Here is a 17,192-nt window from a genome sequence, read left to right on the forward strand (position 1 = left end):
ATTATTTTTGCCTTAACGTCTACTTCTCGGTATTGGTGTGCAGTTCTGATCAAAGTACAAAAGAATTGTATCTTTCAGATAAAAATACTATGAGGGACACATTTGTTATGCTAACAATTACATTGCTACATGAATAATAGCTTTTTACAAATAATTACGTTTGCACGAATTTTTAGTTTTGAATGACTTTGACTAAAGGCCTCACATTCTAGATTTTGGCAAAATATTTGGATCTTGTTGAATCAATAACCGTATCAGAATTTTCATTTATCAGTTTCATTAAAAGTATGTAAAAGAAATTTGATTCAGCTTAATGCCAAGGCTGGAATAGTAGCTTAGAATATGGTAATTAGACTTACAAACTCATAGAACAAACTGGACAAATAAAAGGTTGGGGGATTTAGTTCTTCTTTTTTCTTTTTTTTAATCAAGGATTGGATACAGGGAAAAAACATTTACAACTGCCACCAATTTTCAGTTTTCAGATCTTTAATATTAAGTTATTTATTAATGATACTATCAAATGAAATCTCCAAAGGTAAACCTTTATTACTGGAAAATAAATTACATGTATATTTAACATTGCATAGTTCAAGGCCAATATAAGCAATTTTTTATCAACAAATACAGCCCCTACATAAACTGTAGATTCCTAAAATGTCACAAAAGTACAGAGCAGGGGCTCTGAAAGATTGGTCATGTTTAGTGTTTTGCCACATAATTAAACTTTGAAAAGCACTTACACAGTTGTCAAGCTAAATAAATAAATGAAACAAAATGTAATGTTTATTGTTGTGAATTTACAATTTAGTTTGTGCATGTTAGGTTTTTTGTTGTTGTTTATCAAATGCTTCTGCACCCATTTTTGACTTTAATAATTCTTTTGGTTGCCTCAAGAGTGCAAGGCTATGTCAGATAAAAACAAAATCTACAATATGCACAAATCTGTTTTGTAAAAATAAAAATACTAAATTCAGGGTAACTTTTAGACTTTAACATTTCATGGTTTGTGATGCTGTTTTTAATATTATTTAAAAGTTGACAAACTGCACCGATACTTATCAAGTTAATAGATGTCTGATTGTGAGTCATCAAGGCATTTTAGTTAAATAGAGCTTTACTCTCCCTGGATTACAAATACTTGCTCTGATGGTTCTATTTACTCAGTGAAAACTGACCAGTGATGTGAACCATGACACAGTATAATATAGTCTCTGCAACAAACAATAGCGGTGTATTTGTATTCTGTGTATAAAAAGTACATAAATAGGCAAATTCAAGAGACCATGTTAATACATGTTCTTTTAATAGGAGTAGACATGAATGTTCTCATTTTTCAGTTCATATACAAACAGTGCAAAATCTTTTACAAGCGCAGAAGATCAAATGGATACACAAACTCCTTTGATCTCCTCATTTTGTCAAGGGAAGTAAGGGTTGAGTTCCTGTTTGGTTGATCATGACAGATAATCTGTTTCACAGAGCAGGGTCATTTAGCTGGGAATATTCCCACTGGTATTATATTTTTCCCATAAATTGGATTAATGTCTGAGCAGATACTTTATTTTCAAGATCTTTTTAGTCACGTGCTACAGGGATGGTATACGTCCAAAGAGGTATAGTATTTGTAGAAAGAAAATAATTTGTAAATAAATCTTTTTTTCCTCAGCTCTTTTTTCTATTTTGCCAAGCACATGGCACACATGTGCTGAAAACAATACAGCAACAGCAGAAGCAGAACCACTCCTCAGACTGAAAACAGCTGTCTAATCCATGCTACAAGAAACCAAAGACCTAGCACATTACCCATTTTCTTTCCTCTCAGAATAGTTTAGTTACAATTTGGGAAACGGAAAATGTGTAACCTTTCCTCATTGTCCTTAAACACATCACTGCCTACCTTTGAAGTTACTCAAAAACATTTGTGTTTTGTTGTGCCCTGCAGGTTTCTACTGGGGAATTTTAGTTTACTGGTATTTTTTAACTTCTTAGATTCCTAGATTGTTTGTTGATGTCTACTATCTAATTTTAAGTGTTTTTATGATGGCCCATATGTGTTAGAGGGAGGGGCCTAAACGTTTTGTAAGTTTTGATATAAACATAAAAATGTGAATGCACATGAAGTAGAAAGGAATTTCAAAGTACTTCTGAGTTTTCTGTGTTGCATTTATTTTGTGTTACAGTGTTACAGTGATGATCCTCTGGGGGCACACTCAAAAGCCCAAAGGAAGATTGTTGAATTTATGATGATCCTTGTGATTATGTTGGAAAGTGACAAAAAAAATCAACCAAGGACTAAAACAACTATGTTCTTTTTTGTGCAACTGGATTTACCAATAAACAGATATAATACTCTCAATGGTGTTAATATCTAAATTCTGCCATTTTTAACATCTCCAATGGCTCCCCAAACATCAAACAAAAACACATCAGGAAAAGCAAAATCTCCCAGAACAGAATCCAGGGCCTCAGCAAAGTCATCAGGGTTCTTCTTGTTCTTGCCTGCTTCCACTATGGTGGTTGCTGCAGAGAAAAGTTGTGAGAGGTTAAAGCTAACATCAAGTGGTGTATATATGGTTCACCAACAAATGCACATTGACAATAAAACATGCAGCTGAGTAATGAACCATGGATTTTCACTGTGGGATTTTGTAAAATGCAATGTATTTAAGAAGTGCAATGGAAACGGCTAATTTTGCTTTGTGCACTTTGGATCAGTGACATCACAAGAGACACAAGAATTAAACAGGTCAGTCAGCATTGTTTTCCACAGTACGAGGACAGATTTCGACATAGATTTCCAAGCATCTGACTTTCATTTGAGTTTCATGAGGTTCAGCTTTATGTGTTTGAGCCAGGATTGGACTTGAATGCAAACAGCAACAGGGACAATGATCATCTTAAGAACTTTAACTGTTGTTAATACTTTTGTTGTCCTATTGATTGATTGGTTTTCATGGATAATCACCAGCCTTAAAATGGTTGCCCTATATTCTGCTTGCATCATCTTAAAAAATTACCTGACTCACAGTGAAAGTGAACTCAGTTTGAACTTCAGAACTCTGATGTATTTGCAAATGAACTGTACTGTATTTAAATGTAAATGTGCATTGTGATGTATTTTATGTATACATAAAGTATGTATTATTGCAAAAGAGGTTTATGTGCATAGAAACATGTTTTGATTTTATCTTGATGTTTTCTAAATAAAAAAAATAGCAATTTGCTACAATTCCAGGAAACTATTGTGAGAAGTTTGTGGAAGCTAACCGAAAATGTTTGACCAGAGTCATGTAGCAAATACAATGCTACCTCATAGAGAGAAAATGATTTTGAAGACATTAATGAATAAATCTCTGACATATTCTTTCTCGTGTGATTGCAATATTTAGCAATTGTAAATAATTTTTCTAATTCTAACTGATTTCAAACAAGAGACGTTCAGTCTGATTTAACTTCAGACAGTGAGGAAAAAAAGTAATGTGTCTTTTTTTTCTTGTATAACATTCTTGTTTGTGCACTTTGATACTGTTAACTGATGACCCAAACTAAACACTAAAACTTGATATGAAGCTGCTTTACTGTTTGTACTTCAACATGCAATGCTAATATGTCATGTCCTTTTTATTGTGTGAACAGCTTTCACAATATGTCAAATTCAAGGTTAAAAATGTGAAAGCAATGTAAATGAACAAGAAAGTGCTAACATACTTTGGCAAAAAATAAATTAATTAATTAATTAACTGCTCCCAGTGGACACACTTGCATACAAATACGAAGTGTGGTTCTACTTCTTTAAATAGCATCTTAAAAACTTGTCAAAGCACATTACACTAACCATACAAACCAGGATTTCTTGGTTTATGTTTTAATATCTATTCTGAGCTCATCCCCTTCCAAGGCTTTAAATGTCAACATGAGGATAAAGTTTACACGAAGAGACATCAGTTTTATCTGTTTAGTCTTACCCAGCTCCAGGTCTCTGATCCCCATATAGCTCTCCAAGAGATCGTCCACTTTCCTTGTGGCCTGTTCTTCAAATTCACTCTGCTAGGGAAATATATGGAAAAATAGAGGCATCTGCTGAAATATGGTGGCAAAGGTCTTTAGAAACTGCTATAAATTCTCTTGCCAAACCAGCTGAGGCCCAGAAAGGTTTTGCAGTTATGTTTGACTTCAAGTAATATAAATATTTCCATGTTTGTAGAGGACTGCACTATATGTGTAGACATGCTGAGGCAGTGTTAAGAGTGCACAGGGAATAGTTGAATATGCACATTGTTGAAAAAGACTGATGAAGCTTTTCAACCTTCATTACAACAATAATATGTCATTGTCTGACGGTTCATGTGAAACTCACCACTTCCTGAACTGTAGCCGCCCCCTTAGACCGAAGCCGAAGAGTCTCTCTCCCGTTCACCAGCTTTCCCTCATTAGATTTTGGCGCTTTAGTTCTCATTCCAATCATGTCTAATCACATAAACAGAGAGACTGTCATCAATGCAATCTGATTATTTCTGCTGTTTATGTTTACAAATAAAAAAAAATTCAGCACAATCATCCAATAACTTCTCTAACTTAGTCATCATCTTTTATCTAAAAACATCATTAAAAAAAATTTGCTATTATTTTACCACAAAATTGGTGTAATGGTTGTTTTGCCGTCTACTTTGGGTTCTGTTCTCATAATTTATGAAGAAAACATTCTTGTGAGAGCAAAGCTGGACATCATCACACCTACTTCCATATTTGGATGTCCGCAGTTTTTGAGATGTTTTCAAGAAGCGGTGAGACATTTCGCTTGGGAACGGTAAGGAAGTATTTTGCAGACATCAAAATGTTTTGACACAGGGAAAAGAACAACCATGCAAAGGAGGCTTGAGCAGCATTCAGATGACATGATGCCTGTATTTATTTGTGTTGTACATTCTGAATTGCTTCATTTTCTTTTCTTATGTCACTGCAATGTAATCTTTCATGTTTTATCATATAAAACAACACTTTGTATTGTCTTGTTGCTGAAATGTGAAACAAAAAAAGTTTAATCTCAATTTTAAACAAATACAAGCACAACTTTTTCACTACTGAGACGTTAAACCCAAAGTGTGCTGGATATAATTTGTACTGTGTTGTCTTGAATTGTGATTATATTGTTGAATGTTTGCATGGACTTAAGATATTTATATATATATTTGTTAATTATGACATAGCAACAAATGGTATTGCTAAATATGTGCAAATATCATACCCTTTTTTTTAGCAGAGCAGATATGTTGAATAATGGTACCTTGTTTTATTGTTGTTGTTTTTTGGGGGGTTGCATTCATTTAAAATTATGTGAATTCAAAATAGAGCATGCACCTTAGTCACATTGTTCTAAAATTGAATTTTTTACTTACATGCAAAAACAGTTTATGCAAACCAGTTGAGCAAATTGTTTGAGACATACCCAAAACAATTTCAGTTGAGACCATTAATCTGGGGATAAAATTCACATGTGTGCTACATTTGTCCAAATAATTATCCTAAAAATGTTTGAAAACCATGTAGCATTTTATACAATAAGTGAAACTTTTAAAATAGATTTAATTTCACACATACTGATATGTTCAAGGCTTTCTTTTTTGCTAATTATAATTTTCCACTTATAGCTTAAGAAGAGAGTACATTTAAGATGAGAGTATTACATTAGACCAAAAAGAAGGATTTTTTTTCATACAAAAATGTAGACTTTTGGTATCAAAAGTACGTTCAATATCAGCATAAAGATTGTTATTTTCAAAATGTACTTTTTTCTGATCAGTCTCATTGAAGCACTTATTCTAATCTACAGTCTTTACATTTTTTTCTGTTGAGGTCAGAAAATGTATCTTCATCTGTACAATATATCTGTGACACAGAAATAAACTCATTAGGCCAGCCAAGTTTAACTAATCAATGAGGCTAGAAACAAATGACGGGTTTCAAAACAGGAATGTTTGTTTGCTTAACTGTATGTGGGGGAGTGGAGGCTTTGCACGTTCAGTGTTCTCCCAAGAGATTTATCATTCCTATCGTTGCAATTTCCTCCTCTCTAAACAACTCTAAACAATCGTACTCAAGCATCATACCAAGAAGAGTCTTCATGTAACATACAGGTGTTAATATGCTTTTTGTGTTGCTATTTGGAGAACAGAAATTACTGGCGGTTGTAAAGTGACCAATGCCTTGTGACACCTCACATACAAACTAACAGAAGACCAAAGACTAAAACCTGTATTTTAGCCTACAAGCAAGGACAAGAGAGGATAAGACAATTGTGTACATAGCTGTCACTCAATCCTTCATCTCCATGTTACTTGTGGTCATTTGCTGTACTTGGAATTCCTGGACAACTAAACGGGATCAGTTCCCACAGATCAGGTTTTTAAAAAATCCCAGCTTAGTCCCATTTGTACAGAATGTAAACTCCCGACCTATATATTCTGGAAAAAAAAAACCTGAAAGTGAATTGCTTAAATTTTCTTTTTTGTCATATAATTATTTGTTTTTATTTTCTGCTAAGGTGAGAACATTATGTTCAGATATGACTCCTGGACGTTTAGTCTGCTACTGTTGGTTGTTTTTTTGTTTTTTTTCAGCAGGGACACGGTCATTCCTGTTTACTGTCCACAGATACTTTCATGAACAATGAACTTGATTGCAAACTGGAGTCTCACTTAAGCAAGAGGTGACTAAAGATTCAAATCAGTTTCAGGAAGTCAGACAATACACTATGGATTTACTTTCCTGTTTGACAAGCAACTGGTTCAATGAGAAAAGGAAACTTCTCAATGCTTTGAATGTTTTGAACATGTCAAAACAAATTAAGCATCTATTAATCTTCTGACAGGTAATGAGCTAGTGTTTTTGTGGTGAACAAAGGGTGGTGGCAGAAGGGACTGCACAGACAAACCGCAATGGACTGACTGATAAGCTACACATAAACATCAAAGTGGTTGTAATATTTTATGGAAACATCTACATGACAACATTCTAAATTTGAGGACTTTAAAATGTACATAAACATTTTAAAATGTCAATATTTTTGGAAACCAAAAAATATAATTACCATAACTTATTTGAAATCTTTTTCAACATACATTGCTAGAAAATGTATGCAGTTTTCTTGGTCTCAAACCAGCTCTTCCATTCAGTAAAAGAAGTGTTGCTTTCTTTCTAGGATTTTTTTGACATTTGTTTATTTTAAATTTTAGAATCAAAACGTTAATAAAGTGGTTTAGTACACACCTTATACAACCAGTTTATGAAAGTTTTTCATGCTTTCATAAACTAGTATATAAAAGGCTGAAAATATAACACATGCTTTCAAGCTGTATTCCACTGCAAGCAACATGATTTGGATTAAATATTTATTGGTTCCTGAATGCTGACTTAGTAAACAAGTTCTAAAAATGAAGTACTTTGCATTCTATTTCTCTGTTTCACCATGTGTATTTGTCTCAGTGGCCATTTGTTAATCTAAATAGTGAGAGACATGATGCAAAAAGAAACATTGGAAGACTTCTTGTCCAAAAAGAAATTGTATTTAATGATGGTACCAGTTAAACTATCTAGCTTAGACTTGTAGTTTGGGGGGCAAACTACAAGTATGTCTAATAAAGAACTTATAGGTTTAGTTTTAAATTAAATTTGATCATTTTTTTAACAGCATCAACAGAAGTTTGGAAGCACCGGTACCCCTCAGTATCCTTAATTTGGATCTTGTCATTTTAGTGTAACAAAAAGCAGCAAAACAAACACTATAAGTAGCTTGCTATATCTTAAGTATTCTTAATGCAACTCTTATTGTTCAGTAGTGCATGTCCAAAGTGTTTTTTTGTTTCTGTTTTTTTTTTTTTTTTGCATTACTTATGACTTTCAATGCGCATTGTTTTGGAGACTATCTGCAAGAAATAAATAGTATTTAACAGAGCAAAATTTACTTTTTAGAGTGTTTATGTTTCCACTGACATTATTACAAAAATTAAGTCCAAATCTGTATCATTTTGCCTTAACGTAACTCCAAGAATTGCACATTTATTTCAGATTAGGTTTGAGTAAAATCTCTTTAAACCTACAATAATATTGTCTTCTGTTTTAGCTTTTATGTTGTGAGAATCTTCCATTAAATCATAATTAATTATCATTTCAATTCATGAAATGATACAGAGGAGCATGAAATGTGGTACTTGTTTTTTTTGTTTGTTTTTTTTAAAAAACCAACATAATTTCAGATAATTTATAGTAACTGATGGCAATGAGTTTCACAGATGAATATTTGGCAGACTGCCAGTAAACTTTTAACTGGTTCTCTTCCTACTTGGCTGATGAATATTAGGAAGTATGTTCATCAGCCAGGTTCCCAGCACCCAGACCCATGTTGGCTTTCACTTTCTGATTCAGTCCAAGCTAAGTTTTACCTCAGAAAAAATTGTCTATGTAATCCAAACATTTGGGATGTTTGATGGGGCTTTATAGAAGAGCACACAGTACACCACTGTCAATTAATATAAAATTATGAATAACTTTAGGCTGGTATATTTGTCTCAATAATTAGTGTTTTTTACTCACCAAAGGCTTTCTTGGGCTCCACAAGGCGAAGAGTGAAAGGGAGGCCTCTTGGTTGCTCCTTTAGCATCTTGGCGACCTCATAGTGTCGACATCCTACAATGCTCTGGTCATTAATGGCTTCGATGTGGTCACCGACACAAACAGCCTTCAGTCGGTCAATGGTGCTGCCCTCTTTTATTCTCTAGAGAGAAAAGAAATGGTTACGCTCGTAGCTCCAAGTGAAAGTTTTCATATGCATGATCCAGAACATGGGAAATTGTTTGTAATTACTTTAACTATACCAAAAGATTTTACTTTTAGTACAACCTTTTAGTACAGTGTGTTTCCTAATGACTTTAGCAAACAGCCATTAGGAAACACAGGTTTTTTATTTACTTTTCCTCTCATTCACCTTGATAAAAGCATATCCAGCTCCATTGTCTGTGATAGTGAGACCTAATGCATCCTCGGTCTTTGTCACCTCCACTTCTTTTGTTTCCCCTCTGACATGAGCAAAGATGAAATCCTCCAGTCCAATTTGTCCTCCAAGAAGTTTCTGCATGTCCACTTTATGAGAGTTTAGGGTACAGAAAAGGATCTGAGGGCAGGATATGAAGAAAACAAATGCTTTTGGAGGTTCCCTGAATTCAGCATAAACTTTCATAAAACTATATTTTCTTACAGATTGCACATCACTGCATAGTGCACTTGCATTACCAAGTATGTTTATTTTCATATTGTAAAATACAAAATACCTTTATCAACACAGACGGGCTCATCTCTGATAGCATATACTTTGCATGAAACTGGACGGTGTTCCAATTTTACAACCAAAGCAGATGCAGCTCTTTGGATTTTTTGAAGTGTAGTATAGATTTTAAACAGCAGAGAGCAGCAGCGAGTCATGATTTGGGATTTTTACTATCACAAGGTTAGTACAAAAAATAAAACATGTCACTGAAAATAAAAACACATGTTTATCATTAGTTATAAACATGATAAATAAATGAATTAGTGGTTTAATTACACCTAATATTCACCAAAGCACAATCACATTAGCTAATTCTGTGTATATGAATTAAATAAAATAGAATATAATTCTATTAATTTATTTCAAGAATTAATCTGATGAGAACTCGAGATTTGTTTACACAGAAAAAAACGGATTATTCAATAAGGCCATTCAAATAAAACGGTAGTTCAGAAATAGTATGTTTTTGCCTCCACTACATGAACAGTCATGTGGCAGATTGCAACATAGTTGACCAGCAGCCACTGATACCTTCAGGGCATGTCTTATATGGTTGTTATTTAATATGTTGGCTGCTTACAGAGTGTTGAATTTGAATTAATGAAAAATCAAAAGGAAGGAAAAAACCAACAAATCATGCAAAAGGAACCTCAAATCAAGTATTATTTGCACATTTCTGACATAAAATTATTTTATTGCTAATGTCAGTTTTTCCAAAGAGCTGCATCTGCTTTGGTTGTTTTTAACATATTAAAAAGATCAGTTGATAACAGTGCTTTATAATATTAAATAGGAATGCAGTGAAGACTAAATCTAAATAAGCATATTAAAATGAAAATTGATTACATTTTGTCTTATTTTACATTCTATTTTAAATAAATCACATTGTCATTCTCAAAGTATTAAAGTTTTAGATTTTGGAAGCAAATTACCTAAATAAACTTTTGATTATATTGTAATTTATTGTTCAGTTATGTGTAAATCTGGCAATGATGTGAGGAGAATCTGAATCAGTAAACTTTGCACAATTGATCTCATAACTTGTTGTACTCTCGTACCAGGTTTTTGCTCTTTTAAAGAAGTGTGTTCCCTTACTCGTATTTTCATGTTTTTAGAACAAACAAACAACAAGAATTACATCAGATTTCAACTTCAAGGTCAAGTTTTGTTCGAAAGTCCATAAAGAAAATTCAAGATAATTGAACAAAGTGTTATCTTGCAGTTGCTGATCAAAAGATCTGTCTCTGCATGTAAGACTGTGGGGTTGGAGTTCAAGGTTGTCAGTCCAATCAGACTCTCCAGTAATTGGGGTCAGGGAAATGGATGCATTTTATAGAATCAAATGTAGATTGCCATAAATCTATGGTGGAGTCTTGAATGTAGAAGTCCGCATGTAGTTCTATAGGTTCTGCAGAAATATTGCTTGTTACCATCCCTATTACAATAACTTGTTGCTATAAGAACAAAATTAAGTTAATATACATGTTTCAAAAATTAATCAAGCAAAATGATAACAACTGTGGGTTATTATTGGCTAAGTAATGTCAAATTATTAGGTTTAAGAGTTTACTCAAATTTGTCTCATATAACAACACAATTTCTAAGTTTGACATTTTTATTTTACTTTCATTTCCATTTTGCTGTGTATTGGTTGAACTTTACACAGTAAAGCAAGGTAAATATAACCAAGGTAGAAGCAGAGACTGTTGTTGATTGCCTCACAAGAAAAACTGTTATCTTTTATACCCAATACATATTAAGATAGCAAAGCCTTCATGATGGCCTTCAAAACTGATAAGTTTTCTATATAAGGACAGTCTTGCTCAGAAAGGATTTTATGACTGACTGTGTGAACGTGACTTGTGCACAAATTCAGAAACAATGCTAACTATTCGTTTTATGTAGAATCAATATTGTCTTGCATTGCTTATCATGTTTATTTTTTTAGCAAAGCATTTTCAGTGGCCTAAATATTACTTAGAACATTGCTTATAAATTGTCCCAGACTGATTCTTTGGTGTTCCTGCTGCTGTATTGCTGCTACTTTATTGCAGTATAAAAAAAGCTATTATATTCATGTGGATGTTTTTCATCACCTGATATCACACATGCAGTGGCTTGCAAATATATCTGTTGCTATAAACTTTCTCACATGTTGTCAAGCTATAACAACACAATTAAATGAAAATTATTTGGATACATAACATAACATTGAGGACTTTTGTAGGAAAATGTTATATGACTTTTCGATTGTCTTTGATTGTATTTGACCAGCTTTGGACATGTACCTTTGTTCTTTCATTGCCTTTGTAAAATGGGTAAAGCTAATCAGATTGTATGTAACAAGAACATTAATTGAAGCCTTGCTACAAATTATCAGTTCGATTTAACTATGAAACTTCACTGGACTATTGCAACCCATGATTTATCTAAACTATTAAATTGTATCTCTGATTGTATCTTTAGGGTTGTTGTCTTGCTGAAAGGTGAACCTCTGGCCCAGTCTTAAGTGTGTTTGCATTATCTACCAGGTTTTCTTTCAGAAATTCAATGTGCTTAGGTCAATGTTTAGGACATCTTCTACAGCTACTGTGCAGTGTTGATTTTGTGCCACACATAGGCCAGTATTTTCTTACATGTCTGCTACAACTGTTCCATAAAGTTTAGGGTTTGTGGACAATGCCTGAAATATGGGGTCCCTGTAGCTCCTTTAGAGTTACCCCAGGCCTTCTGGCTGGTGTGTTCCTTGGTCTTCATTATCATTATTGAATTAACCGCATCTGAGGCCCCCACAGAAAAGTTTTATTTGTGCTAAGGTTAAATTGCAAATAATGAAAAAGTTTAAGGAATGAAGGCATTTTGTGCAGATTGAGATATGTGTTTGAGCTTCTGATGAAGGCCAAAAGCTAAATCATGTTGGTCTGGAAATAAAGTTGTTTCTTATTACACGTCTTGCTAGAGTCTTCACCTCACCTGTATTTAAACAGTTAACATCATTTCCCATGGTATAATACATATGAATCATGACCTGGTTATGTTTTAGTTTGAAATCCGACATGTAAATTCTTGACATACATAAATGTCTGAGTGAGTGTTTACTGATTAAATACACTTTATCTAGTTCTTTGTTTCCACTATTGAACTTTGGCTGCTCATATTAGTACAAAGTCCGGTATTGGAGAGTGGAAATGATCAGTAAAACTAGATCATGGAAAAAAAGCCCTAGAATGGAAACCTAACACCTTTTTACAACTGGCCAGACAGAGTAGAAATGCAAGACAGCAATCAGATAACTTTATGAAATTTCTTCCAGGTTAATCATTTTACCTCTGACGGAGAGATGTTGAACACCTCTGCAATCTTGGCATACAGTTCCTTGACATTGGTGAATCCATGAATGCGCCCTGTTGGGCTCCCATGAGCCAGCTGGGTGTGGAAGATAAGCCTGGGTCTCGGGTACTCTGGTGGCCCTGCTGATGGCGGTGATGGGGGAGGAAGTGGAGGAGCTGTGGGCTCCATGCATCCCTGATTCTGGCAAGGGGCCTTGTGGTCCTTCATGGCCTCATCCCCCAATGCCTTGGAGTCCTGCGGGCTCATAACCTCCCCGTTCTGCATCGGTCCCAGCTTGGGTTTGATCCACCCTGCTGGTTAGCAGCTATGATAAAAAGGAAAAACTGTGCTTACCTACACTTAGTTGCCCAAACACCACAATCAACCAACCACCCAAGGCAATGGTGGTGAGGAAAGCAGATAAATAAGTGATGAGAGTAACCTGGTAACATTATATGAAAGAGGACAGCCAGACCCTGCCTGGGAGAAACCCAACACCCTCTGAATTTAGGATTGTCTGTTACACTTGAACCTATTTGAGCTCACACACACAAAACAACAATAAAAGACAACAAATAAAATCTTCTTCAAGGAATAACCTTTGACACTCCATATGTTAAAAGCTGCCTAACATGCCACAGACATGACCCTTCACATATGATCTGAAGTATGAAAATGTCTAGGTATGAGTAAAATGACTCCCACACAGGCCAACAAAGACAATGCCCCAGTGTTCCTGGTAAGATGATATCTGGGTAGGCAGTAAGGTGTTCCTGCCCACTGGCCTAACTGAATGAAAGAGGTTGTTGACAGGGCAAATTCTTGGTGATGTGCTGACCTTTAGGACCCAGCCCACAGAAACAAAACGAGTGAGTAAGACAAATGTTTCTCATCTATTACAATTTTAAGCTATCAGGGTTTGATAGTTTAAAATTCCCTTGTCAATGGAATTTCCATTTTCAGTGGGAAAACAACTGATCTAAATTTGTTATGAAAAGTCACAACAGTCACGTTTTGCTTCTTGTTTCACTCTTTCATGGTGACCTCCTGCCCTTAATGTCATATTCTACTATCTCATGTGATGCAGAACCACTTTGAATTGGGAGATTGTCCTATCAGGACAACAATTTTTCTGCCTCGAATTTGGAAATTCCACAAAAATTCCAGATTTTCTCGTCAGCTGAGGATGTGTCATTTGCATTATTTCAAACTCAGATCCCCTCGTGTACACACACACAGCGAAATAACACATTTTCTGTATGTGAATACAGCAAGTGTATTTACTAAGTTATAATATCTTGTGTACTTTGTTGTTTAGTAGTTTTTTGTTAAATAATTTCATTTTATTCATTATAAATTAATGAATAAAATGCAATATTATGAAATTAGTCTGTGTATTGACCTGAAACAACAGTGATATTGCAGAAATATACCCCTAAACAAACTGAATTTCTCCTTTCCAACTTGCACCATAAGCATGTTGATGCACCTGTGATATAAAGTCTACAGCTGCAGTTGGAAGTGCGTCACAGCCTTGGTTTTCCAGGCCAAGGTGTTGCCCATCCACCAAGGCCTTACAACTATTACAAAGGTCATCAAAGGATGTTTGTTTGTCAGATGAGAAGCTGGTAGCAAAGCAGCCTTTATTTTATTTGCTTAGAGTCGTAATCAGATGGAACATCAGACTGAAATAAGCTGCTCTCTGCCCAATGTTCATGTATTACCACTAATGGAACATGCAAAAACAGATGATTAGTTTGAGTATTACTAGAGACGTTCAGGACTGGTATTAGATTCCAAAGGTCTGATGATATTCAGAAAAAAATACATTTTTATAGTATTTACGCACATTTTAAGTGTATTCTTTTTCAAAACAGAATCATCATCATCAAGATACCAGTGGAAACATAAGAAAGCTGTTCATAAATTTAAAGTACCGTAAGGATCTCATTGCTATAATGCCTATGAAGTTTAGTTTTATTATTACAGAGCATACAAATAATTAGTGGCCCTTTCTAAGACTTTTAAAGTTTAATCTTTTGGAGTGCAGAAACACTGATAGTATAAGAAGCTGGTATTTGCTGGTCAGTAGGTAAGATTATCGATCTGGTATAGGCTATAGTCAGCTGCTTAACAGACCTGCCTCTTGCAGTTTGCAAACTTAGAAAACACATTACCTTAATAAAAGTGGTGGGTGGTGCTCCTTTAGTTTCCACACTATCCATCTTTTTTTGTTTATCCTGTTTATATTTAAACTGCAGAATTTGTCTGTTTTTAAAGTAATGGGAAAAGTATAGTAACCCAATTAGCCCAAGAGCAACAGGTGAGGGGTCAACACATCTTTATACATCTTTATTTACCCTGGCTCTTACAGTGGCCTCTTATTAAAGACAAAAAATTATATGACAGACAATTTTGTTGTTTTTAAAACAGCTTTTTAGGTATACCTTGAAACCTGTAAGTCGCATCAAGGTGTCACTGTTTTCAAAGGGTTTCCTTTTCTTTTATAGCCAGTGAAAAATATCCACAGATCTTATTTTATTAAAAACTTGAAGTATATTTTATCATTTTAAAAATGTAAGCAGCAAACGTAAACAAAAGCCGCTCATTGCAGTTTTAAACAGAAACGAATCGACAATATATACAATACACAAAGTAAAAGGATGTCATGTTTGAATAGGTACACATTAAATATTTCCTCTTTTTTAAACGGTCTGCTCATTGGCTCTAGACAGATTGCTTTGTTTTGTTTTAGTCTTTTTGCAAATATTAACAAGACAGGTCTAACAACTTAGTCTGCAAATATTAGTGAAAAGTGTAGTCCCACAGGACATAACTGTGATGACTTTGCAAGTCCTGCAGAAAGCAGGAGTTGTTTTGAAGTCTGACAATTTACTGCTGGTATTTAGTTTAGCAAATTATTAGTATTCTTTACTTCCAGATCACAGCTGATTAAGATTAGTATGTGCTGCAATAAGATTCCTCCTGAAAGTTGAGTAGAAGAACAGAATAGAAATGTCTCACAATTATGTATTGCAGTGGGGAAATTCTGGTATAACAGCAGCTTTGGTAAAAAAAAATAAATAAATAAATTATTAAATAAATAAAAACAAGCAATAAATAAATTAAGAAATTAAGAATAACATACGATTAAGGTGGATAGATTGATTTCACAGCTTTTGAGAAAAAGCTGTTTCTTAGCCACGTGGTTGTGCTCTTTATGTATCTGTACCATTTCCCAGACAGTAGTATTGCAAACAGTTTGTGTCCTGAATAGGTGGGGTCTGTGGCAATACAACTGGCCTTTCTTTGCAGTCTGCCAGTATAAATTAGGTCCAGGTTCAGTAAGTGACTCATCACCATCCACAGGGCAGTTTTCACCACTCTGACCATGTCCTTTTTGTCCTGGACTGTGCAGTTGCCATAATGCACAGTAATACTGAGAGGATGCTCTCAATCATGGCTCTAGATTCTCAATAACTTCTAGAGTTTAGAAGTTATTGAGCAATGGAGCAGGGAGTCCAACCCTTTTCACTTTTCCGAGGAAGAAGAGCTTTTGTTTGGCCTTCAGATCAGGGGTCCGAGTGTAACCTCGATAATCGTGATCTGGTTCTAGCTTAGTTCAACTCAATTCTGCGTTGTGTGAATAAGGGCCAGGAGACAGGATGAGATGAAATGATTTTTATCTGTATGGAACAGAATAACGACTGATCAGGAATCAGGTTCATCACAGCGGGTACAGCACCTTACGAGGAATAGCATTTCATGTTAGCATCAAGCTAACGTAACATTTTACCAGAGTGTTACCTTGGTAAGTCCAGAACAGGCTGGTGTCTATTTCGGCTCGTTTGCTGGTAACAAGCTCATAGGCTCTGCTCTGCTGGCGGCAAAACAAGGAGGAGGCAGATGAAGAACTTGTCGAACTTTATTTCTCTTCTTGGCAAAAACGAGACAACTACAACCACTCCACCGCTCGAGCCTCTAACAGCTAACACCCTTCCTCTTCTTCTTCTTCTCCGTGCTACTACTGATTGCTCTCTACCGCCCCCCCTAGGGAGAGGCTGGGCCTGTAACAAGAGTGTTGAACTCAGTGAACCTACCTCGCGCTTATCTCTCATGAACTGTCAACGAGATGTCTGTGTTCAGTATATTTGACACTGCCAACCACCAGGAGGGGGTGCTGTTTCACCCATTACACATTAACCCAAACTTGGAAGTAATGCAAGTACACCTCGATTAGCTATATTACACGAGGTGATGTGGATGCCCAGGAATCTGATGTCCACATGCTCCACTACCTCCCCTTAAATTGTAATAGGTGTATGCACTGTCCTCCTGTACTTCCTGTAGTCCATTATGACCTCCTTGGTCTCGCTGGTGTTGAGAACCAGGTTGCTTAGTGAACACCACTTGGTCAGGTACTGCTTTCTTCTCTGCACAGGATCTCATCATTGTTTGTTATCAGACCCACTACGGTAGTAACATCAAACTTTAGAACTCTTAGATGAGTAGATGGGTATGCAGTCATGGGTGAGCAGAG

General features: G+C 35.2%; 1 protein-coding gene across 2 annotated transcripts; it reads right to left on the reverse strand.

The window, feature by feature from the left end:
• Positions 1–5: 5 nt before the first annotated feature.
• Positions 6–16,624, reverse strand: gipc3 (GIPC PDZ domain containing family member 3). 2 transcript variants are annotated; one of them, XM_023340210.1, is made up of 7 exons: positions 16,460–16,624; positions 12,650–12,977; positions 8,984–9,169; positions 8,593–8,773; positions 4,361–4,470; positions 3,969–4,047; positions 6–2,523 (listed from the first exon to the last, which is right to left on the reverse strand). In XM_023340210.1, exons 2-7 carry the CDS (start codon positions 12,935–12,937, stop codon positions 2,372–2,374), a joined length of 996 nt encoding a protein of 331 aa, XP_023195978.1. In that variant the 5' UTR covers positions 12,938–12,977; positions 16,460–16,624; the 3' UTR covers positions 6–2,371. The 2 variants fall into 2 exon arrangements, with proteins under 2 accessions (XP_023195978.1, XP_005800402.1); XM_005800345.2 differs by having other exon boundaries at positions 3,969–4,050.
• Between the last annotated feature and the right edge of the window lie 568 nt (positions 16,625–17,192).

The sequence above is a fragment of the Xiphophorus maculatus genome, chromosome 9, assembly GCF_002775205.1.
Source record: "Xiphophorus maculatus strain JP 163 A chromosome 9, X_maculatus-5.0-male, whole genome shotgun sequence".
In the NCBI taxonomy this organism is placed as follows: Eukaryota; Metazoa; Chordata; class Actinopteri; order Cyprinodontiformes; family Poeciliidae; genus Xiphophorus; species Xiphophorus maculatus.

Excerpts from the sequence above, each read along its gene's own strand:
- gipc3 (XM_005800345.2), bottom strand. The coding sequence starts at position 12,937 with ATGCAGAACGGGGAGGTTATGAGCCCGCAGGACTCCAAGGCATTGGGG. Across the intron at positions 9,170-12,649 it reads TCAACATCTCTCCGTCAGAG|ATCCTTTTCTGTACCCTAAA; the intron begins GTAAAATGATTA and ends TCCTGCCCTCAG. Across the intron at positions 8,774-8,983 it reads CTGGATATGCTTTTATCAAG|AGAATAAAAGAGGGCAGCAC; the intron begins GTGAATGAGAGG and ends TTTTCTCTCTAG.